Raw genomic sequence first — 19,488 nt, 5'->3', positions numbered from 1 at the left:
AGTTATAGCCTGCAGCCTCCGCGTGTATTCTGTCGTCTCTTCCATCTTCCCTGTGGGTGAAAAAACACAGGGTCAGCACCGTCAGCTCCAAGACGAGGCGCTCTCAGCGCGCCCTCTACCCTGACCCTCGACTCCTCCCTGGTCTCCCCGACTCCTCGCCAGGCGCTGTCCCCCCTGCCCCCCTCTCTCTCTCTGACACGCTCTTTCACTCTGTCTCGCTTCTCACTGTCCCAGTCACCCTCACTCCTTCAGACTCTGTCTCGCTCTCCCTCACTACTGCCCCAAACTGTCTCTCGCGACCCAGCATCTGTCTGCGTCACCTTCTCTCTCACGCACACCCCCGACGCTCTCTATCTCACACTCCGTTTCCGCCCCAGAGTACAGAAGCATCTTAACAATTCGGCACAAGTCCAGACAGGGCCTCGGGCGAATGGGGGTTTCAAAGGCTGCCCTGCACCAGGCCAGCGGCCCCGCATGTGTAATGCAAAAAGCAACATTACAAGCACGAGAATGCAGTGAAAAACAGGACTGTGGGGCTGCTCACACCTGACATGGCCGAGAGGGGTAGTCACACCCGGAGCTTTAAGTGGAATGAAAATACTGGGGGGGGTGTCTCTTGAAGGGGCGTGGCCGATGTAATTAAGGGCGTGGCTTTAGAACACCTAAGCTAAAATCCGAGCTAGAGTAGTGTCCCGCCTGATTGCTATTTTGCTGCTTCTGTCATTACATCCATATATATATACAATACAAGTAACACAACACCTACAACAAGCCAGACCTATTGGCTTTGTCAATGGTTGTTAATTGCTTAAGATAAATAAGCAACAACTATGGCTGCATTGTATAGAACATTACGAATGTTTCAGTCCTGCAACAATGAGACTAAAAGAACTATAACGAGTCTCTTTGAAGTTGCCTCAAAGGTAGTCACGGGTGGTCCTGCTGCAGAGTTCAGATTTTTTTTTTTTACATCCTGAGAGTGAGGGCAAAAATGGAGAGCCCGATAGGGACCAGTCTCAGCACCTGCTTTTTGGAACTACCAGTGCTCAATACTGGCAGGACCTGGCCCACTTAAAGCCCAGCTCACATCTGACATGGGACAGCTTTAGATCTTTAAGGTTGGAGAGTAACTCACAGGGGCAGCTTGAGGTCTACAGACTGTTGAATCCATCATCATTCTTTAGCTCACTTCACCACCTCAGTTCAGACCTAGCCATATGCAAACCAGTCTTGACCCTGTGCCTCATGGGAACAGTCCAGCCCGAACTGCCAAGCCAGGTCTTCCCTGAACCGGAAACAAGCATCCTGGGACCGGTTTCTGGGTAACACCCTTCATCAGCCAGGCTAGCTTGAATCCAGTGGGTCAGGGGGTGGAGTGGAGATGCTAGCTGTAAAGGGTGCTCCTGGAGCAGGCAATGGAGGGTGGTGCAGAGGTGCTTGCTGTGGAGCAGGATGAGGGGTGGCAGCTGTGGCAGATAGTGCGTGAACGCCAACTGTGGAAGACGGTGTTGGGTGATGCTGTCGAATGTGGTTTGGGGGGCTGATTGTGGAGAATTGTGCAGTGCTATAACTGTGGAGGATACTGCAGCCACACTGACTCTGGATTGTGACTGTCAGCTGTGGACGATGGTGTTGGGTGTAAGGTGTGGAGGAAGTGGGGGGAGTGCAGGCTGCGGAGGGTGGTGCAGGAGCGCTGGCTGTGGAGGATGGCATAGAGGTGCTGTCAGTGAAGACTGGAGAAGGGGTGCCAGCTGCAGAGGATGGTGCAAGGTGCTGTCGGTGGGAGATGGCGTGATGATGCCGGCTGTGGATGATGACAAAGGGGTGCTGGCTGTGAAGGATGGGGAAGGGGTGCTGTCTGTAGAGGATGGTGAAAGGGTGCCGGCTGTGGCTGGTGGTGCAAGGGTGCCGGATGTGGGGGGTGATGCAAGGGCCTCATGTGGAGGATGGTGCAGTGGTGCCGGATGAAGAAGATGGTGCAGTGCTGCTGGCTCTTGTGGATGGTGTCTGGTTGCTGTCTGTGGAGGACGGTGCTGGAGTGCCGGCTGTAGATGATGGTGCAGTGGGCTGGCTGTAGCTGATGGTGCAGTGGGCCGGCTGTAGATGATGGTGCAGTGGGCCGGATGTAGATGATGGTGCAGTGGGCCGGCTGTAGATGATGGTGCAATGGGCCGCCTGTAGATGATGATGCAATGGGCCGGCTGTAGATGATGGTGCAGTGGTGCCGGCTCTTGTGGATGGTGTCTGGTTTCTGGCTGTGGAGGACTGGAAGGGGTGCTGTTTGTAGAGACTGGTAAAGGGGTGCCGACTGCAAAGGATGGTGCAAGGTGCTGTCTGTGGGAGATGGCGTGATGATGCCGGCTGTGGATGATGACGAAGGGGTGCTGGTTGTGAAGGATGGGAAAGGGGTGCTGTCTGTGGAGGATGGTGAAGGGGTACCAGCTGTGGAAGGTGGTGAGGGGGTGTCAACTGTGGGGGATGGTGCAAGGGGGTCAGCTGTGGAGGATGGTGCAGTGGTGCTGGCTCTTGTGTCTTGTGGATGGTGCCTGGTTGCCGGCTGTGGAGGATGGTGCTGAAGTGCTAAATGTAGATGATGGTGCAGCGGTGTTGGCTCTTTTAGATGGCGTCTAGTTGCTGGCTGTGGGGGACGGTGTAGGCCAGCTTTCTTGAGGGGATGGTGCACAAGTGAAGACCATGCGGTTATGGTGGTGATTGAAATCTGGTCTCTTCCTTCCGCCTCTCTCCTCTGAATACAGCCACCCACAGGCTGAGACCGATACTCAGCCCTGAGTCCCGGAAGTGGGCGCACTCTTCCGGTTGTCTCGTGCGAGCTCCTTCAAGGAGTTACAGCCCGGTGAAGGCGTGGCAGCAGATTAGAACCGGACATGCGATAAGCATGGAAAAGCCACCGCTGGAGAAACAAACGTTCTATTCACATTGTGCTTTTTAGAATAAAAGACGGCACTATTGCTTTTAAAATACACAGACAGTATACGTACACACTCGCGCACACACACACACACGCGCACGCGCACGGAGCACCTTAAAAGGGTAGATAAGGGTTAAAAGACAACGCTGCTGACTTTGAAACTGGCAAACTAGGTTCAAGTCCGGCGTCTGCTCAACCTCCTGTGATTCTGGGCAAACCCCTTAATGTCCTCATGCCTTCAAATTAAAAATAATCTGATTTATCGTGGTGCCCATGTAAAGCGCTCTAATGCCTTCTGGTCAAGTTCAAGCAATGTAAAACTGCAAAAATAAGGTTCGATACAATATGCAGAAAATATCATTTAGAAGTTCTTTTAGATGAACTTAAACAATGTTAGGGAGGAAACTGAGGCCCTGTGTCCTGTCCAAGCTCCTCCTTACCCTCGTGAACCCCCACAACACAACTGAGTCAATGCCTTTAAAGTCGATCACCCCTTCGCTCACTGTTAAGGTGTCCATCTAAGGACAACAGTTGCTAACTCTCTGCGCCGGGTTTGCATAACAAAAGTGAAACAAACCTGGCACAAAGTGTTGATGTGGAGTTACCAGGATTTGGGCTGGAAAGTACCACATGTAACGCAAACTTGAGCTATATACTACTTTGTGCTGCTTCGCTTCAACGGGGCATTCCATCGGTGGTGCATGAGCGTTTCCCCATAAACAAACCATGGGTTTTTACGTAAATCCCTATCTACTAACATTTGTACGCAAGGATTTGCACCTAAATCTAATGCCTCCTCAAAGAAATGTGTGAATTTCTTGGTTTTTTCCCAACTTTGCATGTGTGTAGCATTGCACAGCACACAAAGGGAGAAACAACTTAAAAGATATTCCCTTCCAGTACAAAACCTGTGCCGTAGAGAACGCACGCAGCTTTGCACTAGGGCACAAGGGTGTGTGCGTTGGCGCGTGGCAGCCAAAAGTGTGCCAGCACTTGGGGAGAGAAAAGTGCACCATATCTCACTGAATATGCCCCGTTATCCCGCAGTCTTTTTCCCCCAAGGGAATTACAACGTGGTCGTTACAACTACCGCGTTGTAATTCCGCATACCATTACCCAGCAAGTCGTAACAACGACTTGCGGAGGGGGAGCACTGGATGTTGGAATAGTCTAATTTACTTTTCCAACTCCAGTCTGTGCGGACATTAGGGAAGGTGTTGGATTTTAAATCCAACACCTTCTCCCCCCTCCGCAAGTCGTTGTTCCGACTTGTGGAGTAATGGTATGCGGAATTAAAACGCGGTCGTTGTAACGACCGCGTTGTAATTCCCTGCGGGGAAAAAGTTTTGTGGTAAACGTTGTTTACCTATCTTACTAGATGTGGAAAAAAAGTTCTCCCGTTCACTCAAGGCAGCACAGTAACTTTAACTGCTACACTGCTTAGTGTAGAAGATTTCTAAATCTGGCCTACGTTTCCATGCTTCAGCTGCTCAGCTGCACCCCACAAATAGTAGTGGTGTTACCTTTGATATGTTTTTATTTACCAATCTTCTCACATGCTCAGAGTATTGCGACGTCCACTGTCAAACACCCATGAGAGACAAGGTACAATCTAAAACCACAGATATCCCATGATTGTCTACTGCTTGTTTCATAGTTCTGTGACTTATGCACCATTATTGGCGGTTACTTGAGGGTGGTTGCTGTCTTCGATTTCTGCAACGGGGCGTGGGATTTGAGATTGTTCCATCCCCTGCAATATCTCACAAGTGTCTGCTATTTGTGGCTTCTGGGTGTTTCTAAAGAATTCATCCTCAAGATGGTTTGTTTATCTTTAAGGACCGAAACATCAGCTTGCATGGTTGGCCTATTTATTGCATACATTTATTAAGGGGTAGCTTACAGTCTTCAGTGTTCTTCTGATGCCACCACATGTATACAGAATTGCATTTATCATGCATTTTCGAGCCACTGTTCATATATATGTGTGTGTAAGAAGGGCCGGCCTGGGAATGCAAACCTGCCCTGGCTATTAGGCCTGATCAGCTGCGGGGGGTGGGGGTATGTCTTGTGGTAAACACTGCTGCTGCTTTTGGTAAACAGGACTGCTGCAAAACCAGCTCCCTGTACGAAAAACATCCCCCGCCGGTCCAAAACTGGCCCCAACCCTTCGGGCCCACCAGGGAAAAGCCTGGTGCCCGCTACGGTCAGTCCAGCCCTGTGTGTAAATATTATAAGGTGCCACTCACCGCTGAATAGTTATAGATAGGACCCAGTTGCCACATGAAGAGTGTTTTTGGTTTGCTAATAACTTTGACACTGTTTGACAAATCTTCACAAAACGTTCCCCAAAAAGTTAATCCACCCCAGCTCTTTCCTTGAAAGTTTTCAGTGTGATCCATCAAGTTGGGGGTCAAGATAAAATGGGGGGTGTCCCAAAACGCAGTTTTCCCATGCAATATCCATAGGGAATTTTGAACAGCACAAATGGTATTATTACAGCAAATTTGAAGAAAGCTAGTTCCTAATCATGAAATCTGCCATTACAGGACCCTGGGACTTGATCTCGTGTCCTGAATTAAAAAAAATGGAATATAAGGGAGCAGGGTAGGAATACCATACCCCGCTAGCCCCAAGAGTAAAATAAAGTTTAAAATACATATATTTTTGGCTGCAATCCTTTGATTCTCCTGCAGGATCGTGGGAAAAACAACAAAATGGGTGCCGTATTTTGTTTTTTGAAATGACCCCCAGGGTGGGCCAGGGCCCAGGGTCAAACCACATTTCATATTTTACTTTATGGGGAGGAGGGGCCCTCTCCCGGAGATGATTATGGCTCTCAATATGGCCCCAGGGACCCCATCTCTTGGGGCCCTGTACATTTGTAGAAGGGGGAGCATTGAGACCCCCCTCCTTGACCTGAGTTCAACCTCGGGGACCCCACCCTGCAAGGCATTGCACATTTTTGTTGGGGATGGGGTTGCAGGCCCCCCCGAAGCCAATTTCGGCCCGGGGACCCCATGCTCCAGGGCCTTCCTGAAACAGTGTCCCACTGGGCAGGAGCAGATATCTTTCTGCCTGCCTTCACTCTAGTGTGAGCAGAAAGAAAAGCCACTCATGACGGAGGAGCGAAGAAATGTGGGTGCCCTGGGTCGGACCAGGGCACCCACATAACAAAAAAAAGGAGATGGCACAGGGGGAGGGCACTCTGCTGCGCTGCCAAAAATAAACAAGCAAAAATGGCAGCATGGGACTGGGATCCCTGCGCTCCAAAAAAACTATATTTAAGCACTGAGGACACCCATAAAATATTCACTCCTCTCTCTGGAAACACCTCAAAAAGCCCTGCAGGAGCTTTGTTCTTAAATGTTTTTGGTATGGTGCTGTCCCCAAAGAGGGGCAGATGCACCAGAAATTAATTTTAATTTTGTGGAGGGCTGCAGGGAGCACAGCAGCCCCTTAGGAAAAAACTGTAAGCCTCCTATTTCATTGAATTTATGACCCAAGGAGAGCCTACCATATTTTGTTTAAGCACTCTGAGCTGGAGCTGCATGCTTTTAAGCTGGAGTGCAGGGATCTCTTGTGGTTGGTACTTTGTGGCCTGAAAAAAAATACTATAATTACTATAACTCGCGCCCTCACCGTGCATTGCTATTTACCACAACGATTATGTCACTCATGACATGTCCTATAACATAATTAATAACATCGCTGCAGCATCTAAAAATGACATCATAGATGACAACACTGTGCATGGTGGAAGCAGGAGTTATAGGTACTGTAGGGCAGGAGTTATTGTTACTTGAGATAACTATAATTGATGAATTTCAGTGTTTTTTTTTTTAGTTTGTAACAGTATATTTTAACTGACATTTTCACCTAACTATAACATCCCTTTAAACTTTGTTTTTTTGAGAATATATATATATATATATATATTTTCTGCCGAGAAATTACCATAGTGGCTCCTGTTTTTCTGCCGAACTGTGGGATTGCTGTATATTTGAATATATAAATATAGAGAATTCAGCAATGTGCATATTAAGCAAAATGAGGAATGTTAATGATTGTGTAACGATCCATTGGTTTGGAGGTGATGTAGCTAAGATGTGAATACCAAATGTGGTGCATGGGATCTATTGCATTTTGCACTTTTTTTTATTAGATATATTGCACTTGTACTTTCACACCCTAGAAGGTGATTTTGGAAGGAGATTACTGGCTCCGACTGATAACCTGCATTGCTTATGGAATTAATGATGAACTTGAAAGGCACTTGCCTTTTATAAAGGTTGTGTTTCCTTAGATTATAGATTTTATTGACTCTAGTTACGTAGGTTGACAACCAAGCACTTTAATGTCGCACTTGCACTTTATACAACATATGAGGTGGGTCTACCAAGAGAGGTGATGACCCAGAGTGAAATACTATGAAAGCACTTGCACTTCATAAAGGCCAGACCTCACATATTATATGACGTGAGATATTCTATTATTTGAGTGGTTATATATTCTAACAGCCGTTTTGCACTTGCACTTTATTAAATTGGTGTTGCGGGTTATCGGAATGAACAACCTTAATATGGGGTGCTAGGTTGTGGCAGAGCCGAAGATAAATCTGAAGACTATTTGCAACAAGATTCTATTTTAGTTTACGTAAATACACCACAGAATAACTCAGGATCTTTCAGTTATCCGTTTTATTTGTAAGGCTGACAAAAGTTCCACAAAAAAAAAAAAAACACAATCATTCTAGAAATGTTATGTTTAAAATTAATTTTATTGAAGTCCATGGTTTTAATTTAAACCGTGAATGTTATAGAGATTATCAGACTATTAATGATGATCAATTTAGCACTTGCACTTTATACGCCGAGTGAGGCAGTGATACAAGAATTAATTGTCTTTTTGATTCCCCCAGAACTTGATGAAATATGTGATAAAAAATATTGAGAGCTATAATGATGTTAATTATGAATGGATTTCAAACACCCAAAGATTTTATTACTGTGATCAAATATTATTGACAATTGTGATGATTTAGAATCGGGTGCTGAGTCTGTTTTCCATGGCATTTCAAAGAGATAATCATGTGACCTGGAGGCCTGCTATTTTAATGGTTAACTGTGGATGACGTTTGTTGTGTGAACAAGGCAGGAAATGCCAAAACGCGTAACAGCTTAACGAATAAACAAGGAACAGATGAATGATCTAAGCCCCTGTGTCGGTGTTATCTATATATATTACCTACTGGCGGTCGCCAGTAGGTAGTTATAGTTAGGACCACGTTTCCATAGGAAATCCGCAACATTCTATTTTGAATAACTTTGGCGCCGGTCGACGAATCCTCGCGAATTTCTCAAAATAGGTGGGGCGCTACGCTCCGCTCCTACCCTGAAAGTCTCGGGGGGATTCGTCAAGCGGGGGCTGAGATAAAAGGGGGGTCCCAAAACGCGTTTTTCCCATGCATTTTTCCATAGGACCTTTAGACAGAGCTACAGCCCGAACGGCTGAACAGAATTACTAGAAATTTGGCAGAGAGGTAGTCCCTATGTCAAGGAAGTGCCTTTTGTAGGTTTGGTGTAAATCTGTTCAGTAGATTCTGAGAAAATAGCCTTTAAATCAATATATATATCTGAGCCCGCTTACGGTACGCTTACCGTACGCTTACCGTACGCGTACGGTGGCGTGCGTGAGCGCGATTCTGATTGGCTCTTAGATCTTAGTAAACATTCGAATCGGCCGAAACCAGGAAGCGGCGTCCGCCATTTTGTCTCTCGCACTGAGTGTTATTTATCAAACATGATGCCCAAAAACATGTTACGGGGCTGTTTTGACAACTCCCTCCCACATAGTCATGTTGAGGGAGTCCCCAAACATCCCCCAAGAGCAAAAACGGTTTTATGTTTTTTTCGGCAATTTCGCCGAGTACGCTTGCCGTACGCTTACCGTAAGCGTACGGTAAAAAATAGAAATAAAAAAAACACTATCCACACTTACCCCACCCCCTGTGCTTTTGGTGGCCGTAGGCCACCAAATGTACAGGGCTTATTACATCAGTAAAAAAACTATATTTTGGCAACATGAAATTATAAAATCGAAATAAAAAAAACACTATCCACATTGACCCCACCCCCTGTGCTTTTGGTGGCCGAAGGCCACCAAATGTACAGGGCTTATTAAAGTTGATAAATACCGTGCACGGAACGCACTGCGTTAAGTGGGCGCGCACGCCTCGAATGGCGTAAAGTAACTTAGCATTTAAAAAACCGTACAAATTCACTGAAAAAACCATAGGTTTCACACACGTTATAGTTAGGAATTAGCATTTAAAAAACCTTGCAAATTCACTGAAAAAACCATAGGTTTCACACATGTTATAGTTAGCGGAAATTTTACTGATAAAAAACCAATGAAATTGCCCCGTTATAGTTAGTGCTGGCAACTATAACTCACGCGACCGCAATCTTCTGCTGATGACATATGTGTCTTTATAAAAAAAAATATTTGTAATATATGTATAGCTAAAAATGTATGGAAGAAGACATGGGCAAATAAGTGTCTAAATTAAGTATTAGCATCAGCAGAGGATTGCGGTCGCGTGAGTTATAGTTGCCAGCACTAACTATAACGGGGCAATTTCATTGGTTTTTTATCAGTAAAATTTCCGCTAACTATAACATGTGTGAAACCTATGGTTTTTTCAGTGAATATATATATATATATATCCAACAACAACCTTCACCTCCATCGGAAAGAAGGGCGCCGCACACCAGATTTCAGGAAACTTCAGTACTTTTATTGTGCATAGTAACAGCTTGCTGCTTAAACCTAACCTGTTTCAGCTACTATGATAGCCTTGATCACAGGTGAGCACAATCATTGAATTTGCAGTGTGACTACGTTGTTTTATATGCCTTAGTCAAACTACTCTCTGTCCGGCAGTCTTAACATCCTGCAAATCCCAGAATGCACTTAGGAAGTACAGTCTCCCAAACCAATGTATTTATGCAAATCCTTTTCCCTTTAACTTCAAATGTAAACGGGAGCATTTGCAATGACCTTTTAACATGTAAGAGTCCTTCCAAAGTGTTTGTATCTTGCTCATAACACAGCGCTGCCGTTACAAAAGTTCCATTCATTAGCAGTACCTGTGCATCATGAAATCCTTGGAGTAAGGACTTGTGTCCAAAGAACTCTCCCTTGTTTCACAGTGACACACAAAAGTCTCCCGGCTGAACTTCTTCGTGCCATATTTTGTTTTGGGTCACAGCGAGCGGGTCAGGCTTCCTCAAAAACAATCCAACCAACATTTATCCGCAGGTAGCCCGACCACACCAGGGCGGCCTCCGTATATGAAATCCCTCGCTTCTACAAACGAGAGTGGACCCAGGTTCAGTGCTTGATTTTTAGATTTTATTCACGCACAAACGATTCCGCAATAACGCGTTTCGGCAGTTACCTGCCTTGATCACATGACCATATATATATTTTGCACCGGTTGATGAATCTTCATGAAATATTCTCCCAAAACTTACCCGGTACTTCAAGCACTGTCTGGAAAGTTTCGGGTTGGTTCATTAAGCAGGGGCCTATAAAACAAGCATTGAAAATGCTATAGGTCTCGCCTTTGATTAAGTTAAAGCCTTTTGCTTTGCTAATGGTATTGTATAGCAAAGCAAATGGCTTTAACTTAATAAAAGGGGAGACCTATTGCATTTTTAAAGCTTATTTTCCGCTGTAACGGGTCGGTGTGAAACCAGATCCATCTGTCTTCAGCTACCACTCCCTTGTGTGTGTGCTAGCTCTCAGATAATTTTTTTCTGTCATGAGATCAAAGGAACCTTGCAGACTTTGGTGAAAATAGAGCAGCATAAGGCTGCAAGAAAGGTAGATCATCAGAGAAGAGATAGGTGGTATGAAGGAAGGTTGCATTAGGGAGTAATCTCGAGCAAAGCAGCTTGTTTGGTGATGCTCACATTAACCCTCATGCAACAAGGCAAGTAAACGTTCCCTGCCTTTTTTAAATACACTCTTGAGGTATTTGGAAAATGTGATGCAGGGAACTCGTGATTCATACGTATTTAACAAATTCTGTAAATATCAGAAACTCTAACATGCCTACGTTTACTTTAATGTGCAATATGTATTCTGCTTTAGATTGCTTTGGAACGCACTTAAAGGTTTTTTTGTAGCTACATTTTAAACACATTGCGATGTTTCTGGGGGATTACAAATTTAGGGGCAGATTTATGTTTCCTGGCGCATCCCTGCAAATCAGCAGGGATGCGCCAGGAAAGATGCGTCACGCAAGTTTACCCTTGCGCCACCACAGATGCGCCGCATTTACAATGCAGCGCATCGTGGCGCAAGGATCAACAGATGCGTGACGCATCTGATGGCGTAAGGGCGGCGCATTGCTGGAGTCATGTCGCAAGCACGACGCAACTCCAGCAATGTTTAGGGGTTGCCCATACCTAACATGCTGCGTCATGCCTTACGCCTGCTTCAAGCAGGCGCAGGGTTTTGACGCAGTAGCGTCGGAAAAGTGACTCAGTGAAATCTTGTAGATTTCACTGCGTCACTTTTCCGAGGCTTTTTCCGATGGAACGCCCACCCTGCATACATTAAACCTGACGCAGGTTTAATGTGGCGCAGGGCTTTACACCGTGACGCCTCTCCATAGAGGCGTCACGATGTAAATAGGGCCCAGGGTTTACGCCGCCGCTGCGTCACAAAAGTGACGCAACAGCGGCGTAAAAGTGGCGCAACAGCGGCGTAAAAGTGGCGCAAGTCTCACATAAATCTGCCCCTTAGTATATATATATCAGCATTCTAACATGCCTATGCTTAATGCAATATGCTGGTTCACACTTCTTATTCTACCTTATATTGGTTTGGAACACACATAAAGGTTTTTTGTAGCTGCATTTGAAAAACACTGTGGTGTTTCATACGGATGTTTACTTGCATCCCAATATTTTTTTAGTTTTCAAACATCACTAAAGGCTTGGTCCAAAGATGCGCGCTAGCCTTCACAATCTTTAACATTAACTGGAGAATATGCCTGTGATGGTTTTTTGACTAATAAGAGTTTTAGGGATCTCTTTAACAATATTCAGCCCAGTGGGTGTGTATTTTCCCCCGGCATCAAACATGTAGGTATAAGAAACACTCAGTCTGTCTGCAGCGCAAGTCTTTTGTTGCACGGGCATTAAACATGTAGGCACAAAGAAAATTCAACGCTGCCTATATGGAGCTTACACCCGGAAAGGCTTTGGCAACGGGCTGCGAAGATGGTAAAACTCACTCCAGGAAGTGCATACCTTAGCTACCCTCGAACCAAGGACTGGAGGGCAGAATTCCAGTTCCAAAAAAGAAAAAGTAAGCGCGCCTATTTGTACAGTGTGCAATGGGAACAGCGAGTGCACCTCCAATCAGTGTGCGCATGTGGACAGGGCGGGGGGAGGAGGGGGGTGCAAAAATCCACGGAGAGCGGGTGGGGGAGGGAGGTGCGACTCCGATAGAAAGAGGAGTCTAACGGCTGCAAAGGAGCAAAATCAAAACGTAAGCGAGGAAAGAAACGAAACAGCCTCTCAAAATGACGACATATCTTTTGTGACCCTTTAAAATATTAATTGAACAGGAGGTCACTGCTAGTGCTCTCGGGCTAGTTACGTGTTATAACAAAACAAGCAAAGTGACAATAAGTACACAGCGTGGGCCTCGCTCCACCCGGAATGACAAAAAAAGTCCTCACCCTGTAATTAAAGGAGATAGTAACACGCTGTCAGGAAACAATCCAGTCCTTGGTGGGCGGGGCCAAAAGTGGACAGGGTGGTAACTAGGAGGGACTAAGAAGCATCCTTTACAATAGAAAGCTAGCGTTTAGCCTGAAATATGATGCTAGCCAATGGGAAGAGGGGGCGGGGCTTCAAGGCCCCTTCCTCGACCGTATTGATTTCAAGAAGCCAAGAGCAGTGCATGCGTGCTGCTATCGCCAGCCAAGACCTAAAAAGGGGGGCCCCCAGATGCATTTTCCCCATGTTAATTCCCGAAAGGGGCTTTGAACAGGCCTACAGCCCAAACCGCTGGACGGAATTACACCAACTTTGGCAAAAAGCTAGCTTTTCTCCAGAGATTATGCTTTTTGTGATTTGGTATAAATCTGTTTAGTGGTTTGAGAAATATTAACTGGAAAACACATTTGTATATATAGTGACGAGGATCCTCCGGGGATCCAAAAGTCTCCGTAGAGTAATCTGATTGGCTGCCAATACTTCAACCAGGAAGTATTGGTAGTCATCTTTGGACTTGGATTGAGCTGAGTCCCACATAAGCTTGAAAAATAAAGAAAGGGCGACACAGTAGGACTACCTTTACCCTCTAGAAATGGCCATGGGGTCGCTGAGGGTTAAAAAATATTTTTTATCAATTTTGCTGCAAAATCATAGGTGTATCTGCAGATTTGCGGCAAAATTGAGGAAAAAACACTGTCTGCCACACATCCATGTAAGGTTGACTCCAGGTGGACCAAATCCTGGGGTATTATAAACATAAAGGGGGGCGCATGGGTCCCCCTCTAAGGCTTTATAAAAGCCCCGGAGACCATGACCTCCCCAGGGCACTTCTTTGTAATTATGCAGGGGTGCCCATGCAACAATCCCGTGCCCCGGGGACCGCCACCTCCCTGGAGCTTATTTATAAGTACTGGGTGAGGCTCTTGCAGACCTCTGTACCCCGGGGACCACCACCACCTCAGGGCTATTTTTTAAATGAATGTGGGGTAGGCCCGTACTTCCTCCCCAGTAGCCCCACGAGTGCCATCTCCCCGGGGCTAATATCAATGAAATCGGGGGGCCTCATGGACCTTCCGTGCCCCAGGGACCTGAACCTCCCTGGGGCTGTTTAATTTTTAAATTAGGGGTCTCATGGACTCCCCATGCTGGACTCAATAATGGCCTTGGGGACCGCCAGCCCCCAGGGCCGGCTCCTGCTATGTCCTAGGGTGCCCACGCCCGGGATATAGCTGTTTGCTGTGGCTTGGTGGGAGCTTTACCGCTCCCACCAAGCCGCAGCAAACGCTCCCCTTCTAGCAAGTGAGAGCATTGAAAATGCTTTCACTTGCTGGAAGTGGAGCAGAATTGCTTTCAGACACAATGAGCTGCCTTTCAAGCAACTCCCTCTGTCTGAAAGCAATGCCGGCTCCTGCAGGAGGCAGGGAGCCAGCAGGGAGCACAGGGTCCTTCAGGCTCCTCCTGCAGTCCCAGTGGAGAGTGGGTGCCCCTCCCCTGTTACAAGTAGGCCAGGCCCTGGGGTAAGGGGTCCTCCGGGCCGAAACCGGCTCAGGGAGTGGAGCTGCATGGCCCCTCCCCTATATAACAAAATAAAAAATTTTCAAAGGCTGGGCCCCGGGTGATGGGGTCCCTGAGGTAGAAATCAAACCGGGAAAGGGGACCTTGTATCCCCCTTCCGCAGTAAAAATATATATTTTTTAAACAGCCAGCCCGGGAACGTTCCCAGAGGCCCAGCCCCTTTGCTCCATCATTCTGTAAAGGGGCCTCCTGGCGCAAATCTTCTTGGGGGATGAAGAACCCTTGGCTAGTGAGGGTCCTTGGGAGCCAACAACTCCTCCTATTACCTCCAGTAAGTCCCATACAGTGAGATTGCTGAGAGGTTGTTGGAGACCCTGCCCTCTTTCCACACCACTCTGCAAGTGCGCCTCCTGGTGAACCACTAGTTAGGGGATGAAATCCTCTTGGCTCCGAAACATTCTTGGGGGCCAAGAACCCCTCCTGTTACCTTCAGTAAGTTCCACACAGCAGAATTGCTGAGAGGCCTTCAGAGGCCACTCCCTTTTTGTCCACCACTCTTCAAAGCCATCTCCTTGTGCACTACTAGTTGGGGAATGAAGTCTTCTTGGCTGCTGAGGGTCCTTGGGGGCTAAGAATCCCTCCTGTTACCTCCAGTTAGTTCCACACAGTGGGATTACTGTGAGCTGATAAGATGCCCCACCCCCTTTCACCACCACTCTGCAAATGTGACTACTGGTTAAAAAAATATACACATTCACTTAAAAAAAAAAGGTTACAGGGACATTATAGTTAAGAAATAGAATTTTAAAAAATATAGAAATTCACTGAAAAAAACAAAGGTTACAGGGACATTATAATTCAGCTCACATTTCACTTGTACAAAACCATTGAAATATAGCAGTTATAGTTACCTGAGCTAAACTATAACTTATGCCCCAGCAATTCACTGCTTATGGCCTCACATATTACATCACTCATGACATAGTCAGTGACATCACTGATGATATCATCCACAGAACCACTCACACACCTATTCGCACCCCATACAACCTCTTGTACGCGCACGCGCACACCCACACAACCACTCACATACCGATTCACAGACCCATACCAGTACTCATACACCCACTCACTCCTTCATAGAGCCATGCACACACCCACTCATTCACTTATACAGACACTGATACAACCATTCACTCAACCGTACAGCCACTCATACATCCAGTCACCCACCCTTCAAGCCACTCACCCGGCTGTACACTCACCCATACAGCTACTCACACACAGACTTATTCACCTATACAGCCACTCACACAGCCACTCACTCATGCATACAAGCACTCACTCACTCATACACGCACACAACCACTTACACAGCCATTCACACATCCATACAAGCACTCTCATATCTGCTCACTCACCCATACAGTCATTCACACAGACACTCCCTCTCCAATACAACCATTCACATATCAACTCACTTAATTAAACACTCACTGAAACAGATACTCACTCACCCATACAGCCACTTAAACACCCAATCAGTCACTCATACAGTCATTCAGGCATCCAATCACTTACCCATACAATCACTCACACTGCCAGTCACTCACCCATATAGCCACTGACACACCAACTCACTCAGCAACATAGTCACTCACACATCCACTCACTCACCCACACAGCTACTCCCATACCTACTTATACACCCAAACAGCCATTCACACACCCATACAGCCACTCAAACATGCACAAGACCACCCAAACACTCCCTCAAATACCCATACTACCACTCACATACCCACTAACATACCCATACAACCACTGACGCAAACAGCCACTCACTTACAGACCTAGTCAGAAATCCACTTACACACCCATACAGTCACTCATACATGCACTCACACACCCATACAGCCAGTCACACACCCAGTCACACACTCACACAGATTATCACACACCCACTCAGATCACACATGTTAAAGTTAGTATCACTCATTAGTAGTAAAACTAGTACACTGATCTAACTTTTGCAGTAGGTTAGTATACATGTTTAACATCCATAAACTCTTAGAAAACACTTACACTCACTGGATGATTTCATCAGTGATGTAATTTGACATGTCATAAGTGATGTAATCAGTGATGTCACTGACCATGCCACGAGTGATGTAATATGTAAAGTAATAAGCAGTGTATTGCAGGGGTGTAAGCTATAGTTAGCTCAGGTAACTATAACTGCTGAATTTCTATGGTTTTGTATGAGTGAAATCTGAATCCAACTAAAACGCCCTGTAACCTTTGGTTTTTTTCAGTTAAATGCTATTGTTTTTTTAAAATTCTATTTCCTAACTAGAGTGTCACTGTAATCTTTGTTTTTTTTAAGTGAATATATACCTGGACCTTCTCCTTAAGTCTAAAATTGCCCTTACCCTCTTTACCTAAATCCCTCTTTACCTGCATCTTTGCCCCTACCACCCGCCCCTTTACCTGTACCCATCCATAAATGCTAAATTCAACTTTAGCGCCTCCACTTCTACCGATCCCTTTACCATAAAAGCACTATTACCCCTAGTACCTTTACCCACCTCTTAACCCTAAATTCACCTTCACCTCACTATACCTCTGCCAACCCCTGAACCCTCAAATCACACTAACCCCCTTTACCTCTACCCACTCCTTAACCCTAAAATCACCCATACCTCCCTTAACCTCTACCCAACACACAACCCATTTATTACCCGAATCCCTTTACCTCTACCTAAGCAGTAACCCTAAAATCAGTCTTACCCGATTACCTCTACCTACCCATAACACTAAAATCACCCTTACCTCCCTTTATTTCTCCCAACCATGTAACCATAAACTCACCATTAACCCCATTATCTCTATATACCCCTTCACCCCAAAGTCACCCATACTCTCCTTTATCCCTACCTGCACATTAACCTTTAAAAAAAAAAAATAGCATTAAAATAATGCTTTAAAAAATACTTACATGTGGAGTAAAGTACAGCATGGTAAATGATGTGGGGAATAGGTAAAACCCCATTAAAGTCACTTACTTGTGTGGTACTTACCAGTATGGTAAACACTGCGGGATAAATGTTGCATATTGAAAACATTATTCAGCACTGCCTGCCCAAATTAAATTTCTGCCCAGGTGGTGAAGTCGAGCCAATAGGGCTTGACTTATATGTAAATCGTTACCCACATGGTTGTTCAATAGCAGTACACTCTCAAAAGGGCTGCAGTTATAGCCATTCCTCTTGTAGTGTGTGCTCCAACTGTGCCATGGACTGGTCTTCTACCTTGGCTTAAGCATAAAATTGTGCCAGGAGCCAATCAGTGAGCCAAACGTTGCCTGGATAAAACCTACTTTTTTGTTTGTTCAGCTTACAAAACAAACAGAACAGTTGATCAGTTTAGCAGAGGTATTGTATCTTGTCTAAGTATGATTGTAAACATGACTTCCTATCCAGAGATTGCATCCATCTCTCAGTAGACATGACAGAGTTTGGAAGTTCTGCACATTCATATTTTTATTTAAATAAAAAGAAAGCAACATATAAGCATTTATTGAGGCTAGGTCTGAAATTCGTCTTATCCTTACAGAACCTAAGGAATGGGACCATTATTTAGAGCCCTCTATTTCACCCACTTTCTTGCAGATCTTATTGCCACTAAAAAGGGAACTTCCAGGACAGATGCCTTATAGTGTTTCTACGCATACTTTCAAATGGTTGTTCCGTTAAAGCACCAAGGATAGGAGAAGAGACAGGTGTTTTTTTTTTCTGAAGAGATCATTCATAAACTCCTTGAACAGTGTATGAGGAGAAAAAGATTGCATGTGTGGCATCCCTCTATAGGTGGAAAATGTGGCCTGATGGAGCATGATGGAGGAGTAAAGAAGCACTGAAGGAACCAAAAGAAGCAGGTAGGACAGGACTGGTTGAGGGGCTACTAAGATTAGGTTTTGACCTTGTATTGCTGACAATATGCAGATTGTTTCCGATTTAGACGCCTAAAATTTTGATGTAGAGTCTACCCTCATATCCTTCAGAATTTTCCACCAATAGTCAGCTGCCGTGACTCTGGACTGATAGCAGTAGCTGCCTGTGTTGCCTGGTGAGAAGCAATTAGACTGGTTTGAGTGCAATTTGAGTCAGGATGTAGAAGTCCATGAACCAGTCCAGGCTGCCTGCATCCAGCTGGTGCTACAGTATCATGGCAAATACTTCTGAATTTCTGGAGTTGAAAATAGGTCCACTGCGCATGACCTCATCAATGACAAATTAAATCTAGTTGCTTTGAGTTCAGCTCCCATTTGTGGTATTTTATCTCTTGTCTGCTGAGTGTGTATACTTGGTTCTTCTGCAATCCAGGAATCCTGTAAAACACAGGCTGTTAATTCGCCTTTTGCCACAATTGCTAAGCTGCTTGGGACAGAAGTCATTTCACACCTGCTTGCTTTTTGATAAAAAATAACCAAATCATATTGTGTGTCCCCTTGTGTTCCTTGCTTATAATCTGAGTGGGAATGCCAAAAACTTCAACCATACTGCTTTCAAATCTAACATGTTTGTAGGACTGTTGAATATCACCTGCAGAGTGCCTCGGGGATCCTCCCTGAGTCCCACCCTCTTCAATATCAACATGACTCGCTGCAGCCATCCTCAGAAGCCACAGACTCAACATCATCTCCTATGCTGACGACACCCAGCTGATTCTCTCCCTCACAGACGAACCCAAAGCCGCCAAGAGCAACTTCCACAACGGGACGAAGGCAGTCACCACCTGGATGAGGAACAGCTGCCTCTAGCTTAACTCAGACAAGAATGAAGCCCTCATTCTGAACTCCACCCGGGACAACTCCTGGTGGCCTTCAGTGCTCAGAAACACCCCAACACACACACCTACAGACCACGCACAGCACCTCTGCATCATCCTGGACTCCTCGCTCTCAAAGAGCCGTCAAATCAATGTTGTTTCGCCAGTGGCGTAGCTAGGGGGGCGGAACGCCCTGGGCGGCATGAGTTTTAAGGGCAGTGGCCTCCCCTCTATCACCTGCTGTCTCCGGGCGGCAACAGCAACCATTCCCCACTCCTCAATGTGTTTGTGGGGTGGGCGGCAAATGGAGGTAAACTCGCCAGCAAACCCCCCCCCGCTCTTAACTTCTCCCGCCATGGGGCGGCAAATGCAGAGATTGCTATGGGTGCCCGCAGTGCTAGTTACGCCACTGTG

General features: G+C 45.9%; 1 protein-coding gene across 10 annotated transcripts in view; it reads right to left on the bottom strand.

The window, feature by feature from the left end:
* Nucleotides 1-19,488, bottom strand: part of PALM3 (paralemmin 3) — a 201,452-nt gene that overhangs the window by 117,868 nt on the left and 64,096 nt on the right. For 8 of the 10 annotated variants that reach the window (XM_085600452.1, XM_085600453.1, XM_085600448.1 and 5 more), the window contains exon 2: nucleotides 1-50. In XM_085600452.1, coding sequence (XP_085456578.1) covers nucleotides 1-50 — 50 coding nt within the window. Of the gene's footprint in view, nucleotides 51-238; nucleotides 257-546; nucleotides 565-19,488 lie in introns of those variants that run through there. The other 2 variants (XM_085600455.1, XM_085600457.1) reach the window with 2 other exon arrangements.

This window comes from Triturus cristatus, chromosome 4_2, assembly GCF_964204655.1.
Source record: "Triturus cristatus chromosome 4_2, aTriCri1.1, whole genome shotgun sequence".
Taxonomy (NCBI): Eukaryota; Metazoa; Chordata; class Amphibia; order Caudata; family Salamandridae; genus Triturus; species Triturus cristatus.
Note: the sequence above shows the minus strand (reverse complement) of the source record. Positions and strands in the feature narration are given on the sequence as shown.